General features: G+C 39.8%; 1 protein-coding gene across 1 annotated transcript in view; it reads right to left on the reverse strand.

Moving 5' to 3' along the window:
• ireb2 (iron-responsive element binding protein 2) overlaps positions 1–12,091 on the reverse strand; it is a 123,682-nt gene that overhangs the window by 77,718 nt on the left and 33,873 nt on the right. The window contains exons 6-8 of the mRNA XM_034175966.1: positions 8,061–8,130; positions 5,429–5,612; positions 4,904–5,043 (exon numbers count right to left, since the gene is read on the reverse strand). Coding sequence (XP_034031857.1) covers positions 4,904–5,043; positions 5,429–5,612; positions 8,061–8,130 — 394 coding nt within the window. The remainder of the gene's footprint in view (positions 1–4,903; positions 5,044–5,428; positions 5,613–8,060; positions 8,131–12,091) is intronic.

Raw genomic sequence — 12,091 nt, forward strand, 5'->3', positions numbered from 1 at the left:
GCTATTGTAATACAGACATACAGGTTCAGTTACAAGTCGAGGGGGTAGATATTGAAAGGGTACATGAAAATAAGTTTCTGGGGGTGATAATAGATGATAAGATAAACTGGAAGACTCATATAAAACATATACAAAGTAAACTGTCAAGAAGCATTTCAGTTCTAAACAAAGCGAAACATATTCTGGACCACAACTCACTCCGCATTCTTTACTGGTCACTGGTTTTACCATATTTACAGTACTGTGCAGAGGTATGGGGTAATACTTATAAAGGTACAACACAATCACTATCAGTAATGCAGAAAAGAGCTATAAGAATTATTCATAATACTGGCTATAGAGATCATACAAATCCACTATTTTTACAATCCAAATTCTTAAAATTCACAGACTTGGCTCATTTTCAAACAGTACAAATTGTGTATAAAGCAATAAACAATTTACTTCCAGCAAATATTAAAAATATGTTTTTTAACAGATCAGGGGATTACAGTCTGAGGGGGAAATTTAATTTAAAGCATCAGTGGGCACGAACAACATTAAAAGGTTTCTGTATTTCTGTCTGTGGGGTGAGGATGTGGAACAGATTGGGAGTGGGGCTCAAGCAATGTCCAAGCATGAACCAGTTCAAACAGCGGTACAAAAATATGGTTTTTTTCTGGGTATAGGGAGGAGGAAGGGTAATGAGGGTTAGGGTGTTTTTGTTTTTTGCTTCGGCTTGTAAATATATAGTATTTTGTATGTAAGTAGGTATGTGAAGGTGTATATTTATGTTTGTGTATATATATGTGTATATATGTATATGTGTATGTGTATGTATATGTATATGTGTATGTATGTTGATGTGTGTATGTATATATATATGTGTATGTGTATGTATATGTATATATATATATATATATATATATTGATATCGGTTTAGGTGTGTAGGAATCTATGTGTATATGTGGCAAAGGGTATTACTGGTTGTGGGGAAGAAGGGGTAGGGATAAATAAGCTGATGCTTCACCCTACCCCTTTTCGGACATGTTGGGTACACAGTAGGAACTTTTTTGTTGTTGTCTTTACTGATCTATCTTGTAATTGTTGTTGTATCAAATGTTCGAAATAAACAGTTTTCATTCATTCATTCATTAATTCATTCATTCATTCATTCAATTAGTGAACTAGTACCTGGTATTCTTTGGGACTGATTGTTTTAATTTGTTGAATTCTTTCATCAGGGGATTACCGAACGCCTTTGTCTCCTGTGGCAGAAAAACGCACTCTCAGTGGTCCTGCGACTCCCAGCCACGCGGAAGTGGAGAATTTTGTTTTGTTTTTAATTTCAGGTACAATGGAGGAGGACTGGTGTGTGGAGTCTGGATGAGACAGGGAATCTTTGAATCTTCCTGAAGAGCATACTAAAATAAATTAGAGATCTTGGAGGATCATTGACATTTTAGACTGGACGCATCATCACATTATGACGCCATAAAACATTAGCTCAATAGTAGATTTAGTTGCATTGGAACATGTTGCGGACTTCTACAACCTTTGTCACACCAATGAAATTGTCTGTCTTTAATATGAGTATTTATGTAGTGATATTGGTTGTATCTTCTGTAGTGTGTTCCGATTAGATGAATAATTAATTGAGGTGAAATTATGTAGAATAATAGGTGATGTTCTTTGGAAATTGTTATGGCGTATATTGCAGTGGAAACTGTATGACAAACTGACTCACGTTCAGATCTTGAGATGATTTGTGGTGTTTTCCTGTACAGGTAATGATGACAATAGATGAGTAATCAAGTGATATGGCCAACCCGTATTAGAGAGCTATTGCAAGATATCCATCTTATTTTTATGTGACTACTGATGTGATGTGAGATAATGATGGCTAAATGTGTATGTGTGTAATATTTTATTGGTTTCTGTAATATGATTATGCTGTCTGTGGGTAGCATGTTAGGGTGCATTTCACAGGATGGTCCATTCTCGGAAAGTTCTGATTTATGTATTTATTTTAAGACTGAGTTCGAGCTTCATTTTTGTGCTATAATAACCTATGTTGTGATTCTTTTCAGGGCCTCCATTTAAACTGGGTGGAAGGAAATCTATAATAGGGACAAACGGGAGAACAATAACAAGAACAGGGCACCTTAGTTTGTTGATATGCATGAGACAGAATGCCTGGACGAGGCTAGCGCGAAGATAGCGCAACACAGAATTCCTACAGTCAAATGTAATGTATCAAACAACGAGAAAGTTAGGGTAAAGTACTGAGAGTCAGGGGACACGGGGAAGTAAAATAAAAGATCTGCCTAGAAGGGACAAAGGTTGGTATAATAGCAGCTTGTTTCCCCTCGAACTATGACTATTTTTTGTGGGCTTCACAGTGTTTGGGGGTCACTCTTAGGATTAGAGTCATGTAATTAGGATCTCAGTTTGAGTTAAGGTATATCCACGCGGACTTTGTTCTGTATGTCGGAATAACATTTATGATGTGGTGATATGATTATCTTTTGGGCAATGTACCATACAGGTCGACCTATACGGATTGTCCGTAAATTATACGGATTTTTCCGAGTTTCAGAGTCATACGGACGTACAAATAAAGTCTTACGGATATTCAGGGTTTGGTCTGCAACAGCTCTGTAGGCAAACGTTTCGGCAGCGCGACACCACTTTGATGCGTGAGCTAATGAAGCAATGCTTTGATCCACTGGTTCTTTGATTCGCAGCTCTTCAGAAATGGCAAGTCCGCTCTTTAACCCTTCTCAAAGCCATTAAAGTGTGGATTAAAATCACTAACTGGGACTCTTGTCTTGTTGCAGTTAAGAAACGAGAATCATCCTCCGTTCCATTCACACAGGTGTCCCTTTGAGTGATATTTGTGCTGCTGCTACGTGGGCTTCGTCCTGTACCTTCGCCCGCTATTACAGACTGAATGTGGCTGCTCCTCCTGCGGTGACTTCGGCAGTGTTGTCTGCCTCCACTCCCCACTGCTGATGTGAGGTGAGTGTGACCTCTTCGTGACCTTGTTGGCATTAAGTCATCCAGGTGCTAAAGCACCGCCCTCTGGCGGTCAGGAGAAACAAAATAGAACGAGAGTTACGTATGTAACTCCGGTTCTATGAATTCCGGATGACCGCCACAGTTGCTTGTCACTCAGTCTTGCGAGTTCATTCCAAAAACAAGCAAGCGCAGGGTGCGTCTGGCATATAAAGACAACCAGTGACGTCACCCAGGTCACATCCAATGGCGTGACTTTGTTGGTATACATTCTTGACCTCTCTGTGCTTGCGCACATGTAGTTATCCAGGTGCTAAAGCAGCGCCCTCTGGCGGTCATCTGGAATTCATAGAACTGTAGTTACATTCGTAACTCTCATTTTGTGAAGTCTAACACAGCTACACCGTCATAAACCAAAAAAAGCAGGAAAAAAAAAAAAACAAGTTGAATTTCTTTCATTATTTTGAAAAGAAAATTGACAAGGGATGAATTTATCTCGACAGTTGCTACCAATTTTGAAAAAATAGGGGACTCCACATGCTACAGTAATACTTCCTGTCACTTGGTCATGTGGATTTGCTGATTAGCGTGGTTGGCTTCATTGTAGGTTAGCTTAGAGAAATACCTTGCTTTTGCAGTACTATCTTGGTTTAGCACATATTCAGAGACCACCGAATTGCTTCTTAAACTTGAAAGTGCCATAATTTCTTTTGTTGTATAAATTTACACACATTCTTGCCAACCACGTCAATGAGCATGCATGTGACGTCAATGTTTGTAAGCAAGAAGTATCGCTATACATAAAGCCCCTTTCACACCGGGCCAACGTAGAGCTGCTTAATGTGGCGTACCGACTACGCCGAGCTTATGCAGCCCTATGTGGCAATATGCTGAGGGACGCAAAGGGGTCAGCAAAATAGACACAAAAAAATTAAACAAGTTTATTTTTTTCTCAACTTTCGGTGTAGTCTATGCAACACTCCGCTACTGTACACCAAGCCTCCACAATTGTGCACTACCCTACGCCAGTCCAATGAAAAATCCTTTTAGGTTTTTTATTAGTACATACCTGCATTGCTAGATGTTATCATCCCACTGGACTCTGGTGAACTTTGTTAGCAGTGAAGCTTCAAAACCACAGAAGAAGAGGCAGGCCAAGCTTCTCCCCTCCCACTGCAGCCATTCCTGTGTACTATATAAGCAGCACAATGCAACTCTACGCAGGCCCGGTGTGAAAGGGACACAAGGATTGTATCGATACGATCTGGCGCGTGCATGAAAATTCTGGATGTGTAATTTTTTTTTCCCACAAAACAATTACTGTGTCTAATGTATTCCCTATATCTGGTTGTTTATTCACAGCTGTCTCATGAAAATTCAGCAACTCTAGTCTGAAAAGAAAAAGGTGTTTCAGTCCCCACCCACCCACCCCATGGTCAAACCTGTGTGGGGCTCCCTTTCTCTGTCCATAACGCTCCATTCTTTCTTTCCTCTCCTTGTCAAGTGACTGCTGGTCTCAGCCGAGACATTCACAGCTCCAGAGTTGTGCTAAAGAGCACAGACTTTTTTTTTTTTTGGCACAATCTGGGCAGAGAAAGCTGTTTATTTTTGTTATTTATTTTTTTAAAAAGGGGTGGAATAAAGTGATTTTGATGAAATAGTATTTAGTCTTAGATTTGGTTATTTTTGCTGAAGTGTTTGATATACATGGTTATCTAAAGGCCTATCAGATTTTTTTTTCCTGGCATTGATAAATTTATTTATGTGTTTGTTTTAAGAAGACCTGCCTTATAAACCTGTTGGTGGGTTATAATTCTGAAAGGATTAGCACATTATTTTACAAAAGGGATTATGTGTATTAGGCAAAAATAGAGTATCTAGCCAAGGTTAATGTAAGGATTGTTACCTTAGTGATACCAAGGACGACATCTATGGAGGTGGTCATTGGGTTGATAGAGCCAACCAGTTTACATCCCACCACCTGTGGAAGCGTCAGTGACACCGGCTGACCCAGCATCACGGCCTCCGATTCAATTCCTCCAACACCTGATGGAGGAAAATGGCAAGCATAAAAAAACATGAGTGTTACTTACTGTTTAAGCATGTACGAGTACAAGCTGATATATTTCTAAATGAGCAGTCTTCCTACTGGTTCATAAATGAATCAAATTAAACATCTGCATCTCCAAAAGAATTTACTTCACTGTCTTGAGATAGTGCAGAGAGTCTTTTTTTCCTGCTCAGTTTGTGCTTTGTCTCATCCAACAATGTTTGTTTCTAAACCATCTGACCCCATTTGCACCCCTCAGGAGATTAATTATCTCCCACAATGCTGTAAATAAGACAAAGAACTTGGCCAAGCTACTACACAAATTTTTACAATAAATAAATAAATAGCTGTGGCTAGCAAATCAATTACAAAATAGTTTACCCCAGCCTAGAATGCCCAGGCCATTGATCATGGTGGTATGAGAATCAGTTCCAACGACACTGTCCGGGTACATCAAACCATCGCTGACCTGGACCACTCTGGACAGATACTCTAGATTCACTTGGTGGACAGCACCAATGTCCGGCGGAACCACGTTCACATTCTTGAATGCTTTTGAACACCACTAATCAGTGGAGTGAGCACAGGAGAGAAGAGCAACAGTGAAAATATTTCATTTTGTCAACTTCTATTCAATGAACAACAGATCAAATCAAGGAGCCTGCATTGTGGTTGACCGCTACAGCTACAAAATATTTATGCGTGTTGCTACCACACAAATACCCTTCGGTGGTTTTGAGCATACTAAATGTTCTGACAGTGACTGGAGATCTAATCCACACACTCCACTACTGAGAAATGATCCATTTGGTTTTATAAAGTTTTCTTTTACAGGAAAATAAGCACAATCCTGGTCAAATGTCTTAGCAACCATGAATTTTAAACACAGAATATAAAATTCTGACACAAAAAAAAAATGCAAGTAAACCAATTTTATATATTGATATCAACCTGCAGTAATGAACACCTAATATAGAAAATTAATTATCTTCCAAAATAAAGACACTGACGTGGCGAGATAGCCCCTGTGGAAAAATGCAGTAAGTTCGATAAAAGCTTTTAGTCATTTTTAAAAGTTCCAATGAAGAGGACAAATAAACATTTACATTGTACCTTGTGTTACAGAGTGGTAAGGCTGGTCAAAGTGTACAGCAAAACATTGCTATGGGTGATGAAATTGGGGGAGGTGTACTGTGTACATACTTTACACTTTATAAAATGTCTACTCAAATTAAATAATAAATCCCTTTAAAAGGACATGTCGCAAGTTATTTACCGTAACGGTTAGCAACACTACATCAAAATATCCATGATTCTAAGTCTATCCACGCACATGTGTTAACAATTAGAATAGAGTCTTTATTGTCATTGTACATATATGCATACAATGAAATTTGTCCTCTGCATTTAACCCATCCTAATTACAGTTAGATACAATCCAACCGCTAGGAGCAGTGGTCACTGATTTTACTGCCAATTATCCCTCTCGCTTGGCAAGTCAGCAGGAGTATTTCTGGAAAACATCTTCCTCTGCATTTGTCTGCTTGTGACATACATTTTAGGAAAAGCAGAAACATCCCGACGGCCTACAGAGAGTAAAACAAACGCTGCTACATCTGATAACAAAGCTTCTGAGCATTCATTCGAAAGTGATGGCTCAGATTTATCAGCTATAGTTGGGAACGTCGTCTGGACCTCTGTCAGTAAATTTGATGATGAGGGAGCTGCAGCAGGGTCTGCTGAAATACTGCCCTACTGTCTGGAGCCAGAGGTCCAGTAGTGGGTCACTGCCCCTAACATGGAGGATGTAGCAGTCAGGGTGATTGTGTGGAAATACAAAATGGTGAGAAATCACTGTTCATTAATTTTGTATAACTGTACTACTTAGGCCTATACTAACAGCAGATACAGATGAGGACAAAATTATTAGCCCCCCCCCCCCCCCCCCCCGTAAAAGTTAACATTTTAATTTCATTTAAGGTCTTCCAAAATTTTACAAATGATTTATTTATTTATTTTTTGTAAACACAGCAAGGAAATTTCAACAAGTTTCCAAAGGCTTTAATTTGGATGCTGACAGTTGTTTTACTCTGCATACAGAAACATTATTTCACAAACAGTAAAAAACCTTGAGGGTCAAAAATATGTTTTTACACTGAGCATACATTGAAAGATACATTAAGTTATATCTTGATTTTATAAGCCTATCTGGACCTCTTTGTTGGCATGGACCTGGACTTTGTTCTCCAGCTGGCAATTACGTGCTATTCATGTGTGATGTACCAGTTGGGACTTCTTTGATGGCATGGACCTGGACATTACTCTCCAGCTAATTGCACGTGACAGCTCCTTTGATATTGATATTGCATTTTTAATCTGGGAAATCATTGTAGACGCGGGTGAGTGCCCTCTTCAGTTGTTTTCCTTTTGTATTTTGTTCTCCTCAGTGTTTTGTTCTCCTTACTTTCAGAATGAGTCCGTCAGATTTTGGATCTCGATGTGTGCAAAGTCTGTCCTCTGTACTGGAGCAGCACGCTATTTTAAGCCCATTATAGCTCCCAGCGTGAATGGCATGCAGAACTATCAGCTGTTTTTCAGGCCGCCTGATTACACAGATGTATTTCACCTGTTTTTTTTTTGTGCACTTTGAGATGGAATTAATACTTTTTATTGTAGCAATACAAACTGTTTTCCAAGAATGCTGTTATACAAATATAATATAAGAAAAACCATCTGATAATACACCTTTTGTAGATCAGGATCAGATTCACCCAACCACTAGTCATAAATGAAAAAAATTGTGTTATTCATACTCATACAATTATACAATATATTCATACAATAGGCAAAAAAATCAATTATTCTGCCAGGGTATGTAAATGTTTGAGCACAACTGTATGTTTGATTAGAGAGCCTAACAGAAATATATACATATATTCCAATAAAGTCCCCTATATGAAAGGGACATCATCCAAATATCTTAAAAATATTTCTTTCTCTGTGATGTGTTTACCTTAAAGAACTGAAGCCTCTCTTTATTTCTAATCAGTTCCATTTCCTGATTCTTCAAGGCTGTTTCAGTTCTGGGAGAAAACAACAAAATTAAAGATGCTGACACCACAAAAATGTCAAAGCAATGAAATAAGTGAACTTGAGGTCTCTGCAAAGCCAAAAGGGTAATGACTTTCCATGGAGTTGGGAAACATAGCCTCTACCCACCCCCCCAAAAAATTTGAAAGCACATTGGTAGATATTTACCATGATTTATAATGCTACCTGTTTGAACACTATCTTGATAATGACTGAAACCTAAAGAAAATAGTGGGGGCAGGTTACACTCAATTGTGTGTTATGTTAGAAAACACTTTGTATATGAGGTTACATAGTGCTACACAATTATTATAATTACTATTGTTGAGGCAGTAATATCTGTCTCGGGCTTTGACTGTGAAAAATTCAATTGCTTTAATTAATTTCATGTCTATAGTGTTAAATCACAACAAAAGTTACCACAAGGCGCTTCATCAACTTTACCCATCCCCCTGAGCAAGCACATGGGGAAGAAACCTTAAGCAGACCACAACTCAGAAGGGTGACCAACTGCTTTGGCCATACTAATAGTAACAAATAAAATAAAGTACAACAGAGCAGAGATGATGGAACAGAGATGATGGAACTACACAATCAGACAAGAATAAGTTCAGTGGGAATTGTGACCCAAAGTTCATCACGAGTGGCAAATAACATTTTTTTCTTCCTTGACAGTGACTTCAGTGCGGCAAAGTTCTGATTTGTCACAACAGAACCTCTATGTTTTTATTTTGTTGTGCTGCTCTAGGCATTAATGAAAAGACGTACAGTGCATCCAGAAAGTATTCACAGCACTTCCAATTATTTTTTTCCCCTCAAAATTCTACTCGCAACACCCAACAATGATGACATTAAAAAAGTTTGACATTTTTACAAATGTATTAAAAATAAAAAAAACCTGAGAAATCACATGTACGTAAGTATTCACACCCTTTGCTCAATACTCTGTTGATGCACCTTTTGCAGCCTGGCATTCAAACCAGACAGTTCAATCTTTGCCTCATCAGACCAGAGAATTTTGTTTCTCATGGTCAGAGTCCTTCAGGTGCCTTTTGGCAAACTACAGGCAGGTTGCCATGTGCTTTTTACTAAAGAGTGGCTTCCATCTAGCCACTCTTACATGCCTGATTGGTGAACTGCTGTAGAGATGGTTGCCCTTCTGGAAGGTTCTCCCCTCTCCACAGAGGAATGCTGAAGCTCTGGCAGAGTGACCATCGGGTTCTTGGTCATTTCCCTGACTAAGGCCCTTCTCCCCTGATCGCTCAGTTTAGACAGGCAGCCAGCTACAGGAAGAGTCCTGGTGGATCCAAACTTCTTCTATTTACAGATGATGGAGGCCACTGTGCTCATTGAGACCATCAAAGCAGCAGAAATGTTTCTGTACCCTTCCCCAGATTTGTGCCACGAGATAATCTTGTCTCAGAGGTCTACAGACAATTCCTTTGACTTCATGCTTGCTTTGTGCTCTGACATGCACTGTCAACAGTGTGACCTTATATGTAGACAGGTATGTGTGCCTTTCCAAATCATGTCCAATCAACAGAATTTACCCCAGGTGGACTCCAGTTAAGCTGTAGAAACATCTCAAGGATGATCAGTGGAAACAGGATGCACCTGAGCTCAATTTTGAGCTTCAAGGCAAAGGCTGTGAATGCTTATGTACATTAGATTAGATAGAACTTTATTAATCCCTTGGGACAACTCCCTCAGGAAAATTGAGGTTCCAGCAGCATTGTGTAGCAGCACACAGGGTAACAAGCACACAGAGCATCAAAAGAAAAACCTGGGCCTGCTGCTTCCCGAGGATGAAGCTTCCTCTGTTGACCTCTGACCTGGTCCACAGTGATGTATGGAGGTGGTTGTGTTGAGGTGGCGGAGGAGGTGGAGAGGGCTGTTGCTGTGATGTCTGGATGGAGGTGTGCAGAGGGAAGGAGGAGAGATAAGGCCCGGTGACACGAAGCATGACTTGATTAACTCACTAGCACGACTGGTGTTGTCCAGAAGAGTAAACTCGTCTTTAACGGGTGCAGACAGGACGCAAGAGGGGCGCCGGTGGTTGTTATTGTGCACAGAGAATTTTGAAATGTTAAGAAAAATCCTTCACGCATAAATGTGTTAAATGTCAATCTAATCGCCAACACGACGTGCAGCTCGTCAAGTGGAGTAAAGAAGTGAAAAGAGCGAGAGGTAACGTCAGCGGATCCCATCAGAGTGCAGCTCATCTGAACGATTATAACAAGAAGATAAATCTGTTATAAACATACTTTAACAGCTGCACACAAGAAGGAAAGAACACACAACTCTTTCACCAAGCTATGATAATGTAAACAAGACAAATAATTACCTTTTTAGACGGCTCCAAATGCTTTCTACAGCCTATTAGGCACGTGCGTGCGCGAAGGCTCCTCTGTGATTAAGGAAGCGATTAGAGCCATTTTCAGCGCACAGAAAAATGATTAATCTGCCACGAAATAATTGTTTTATATACATAGCGTCCAGCGCAGAGCATCTGGCAGGCGGTGGAACAAAGAACAGCGTCTAGCTGGGATCACAGCAGGTGGGATCATCACAACGATATGCGTGATAGTGCATGAATCAAGTCATGCTATGTGTCAACGGGCCAATAGCTGCAGTGAGAGAATGCTGGAGAAGCACGGACTGGTTGAACCAATTGAAGAAGTCATTAAGTTCGTCCCCACTACGACTCTGGTCTTTGCATTATGGCTTCTGATGGCTTTCACACCTTCCCAGATGTCCCTCATGTTTTTTTTTTTTTTTCCATCTTCTGTTCCCCCTTTAAGCCCCTTTACACTGGCGTATTCATAGAGGTGCGTATTGTGGCGTATCGTCTACGCCGAGTTGAACAGCTCTACGTCGAGTTTTTTTTCTCTCCCTACGCAGCAGTATGTTGAGGGCTATGTGCATAGGACGGAAGAAATTAAACATGTTTAATTTTCTTTGGCATAGAGCACTGGACACATAAAATACACAGCTTTAAGCAGGTCTGTGCAGCACAGCGTTACTGCATGCAAGTCTGTGCAACATGGTGCTGAGTGCTGTAGCCAGAGGAATCAGCTGGATAACATGATCACGCAGCTGCAGCGCCTTTGTGTGATTACAACCCCTGGCAAAAATTATGGAATCACCGGCCTCGGAGGATGTTCATTCAGTTGTTTAATTTTGTAGAAAAAAAAGCAGATCACAGACATGACACAAAACTAAAGTCATTTCAAATGGCAACTTTCTGGCTTTAAGAAACACTATAAGAAATCAGGAAAAAAAATTGTGGCAGTCAGTAATGGTTACTTTTTTAGACCAAGCAGAGGGAAAAAAATATGGACTCACTCAATTCTGAGGAATAAATTATGGAATCACCCTGTAAATTTTCATCCCCAAAACTAACACCTGCATCAAATCAGATCTGCTCATTATTCTGCATGTAAAAAGGAGTGATCACACCTTGGAGAGCTGTTGCACCAAGTGGACTGACATGAATCATGGCTCCAACACAAGAGATGTCAATTGAAACAAAGGAGAGGATTATCAAACTCTTAAAAGATGGCAAATCATCACGCAATGTTGCAAAAGATGTTGGTTGTTCACAGTCAGCTGTGTCTAAACTCTGGACCAAATACAAACAACATGGGAAGGTTGTTAAAGGCAAACATACTGGTAGACCAAGGAAGACATCAAAGCGTCAAGACAGAAAACTTAAAGCAATATGTCTCAAAAATTTAAAATGCACAACAAAACAAATGAGGAACGAATGGGAGGAAACTGGAGTCAACGTCTGTGACCGAACTGTTAAGAAACCGCCTAAAGGAAATGGGATTTACATACGGAAAAGCTAAACGAAAGCCATCATTAACACCTAAACAGAAAAAAACAAGGTTACAATGGGTTAAGGAAAAGCAATCGTGGACTGTGGATGACTGGATGAAAGTCATATTCAGT

The sequence above is a fragment of the Thalassophryne amazonica genome, chromosome 8 (genome assembly GCF_902500255.1).
Source record: "Thalassophryne amazonica chromosome 8, fThaAma1.1, whole genome shotgun sequence".
In the NCBI taxonomy this organism is placed as follows: Eukaryota; Metazoa; Chordata; class Actinopteri; order Batrachoidiformes; family Batrachoididae; genus Thalassophryne; species Thalassophryne amazonica.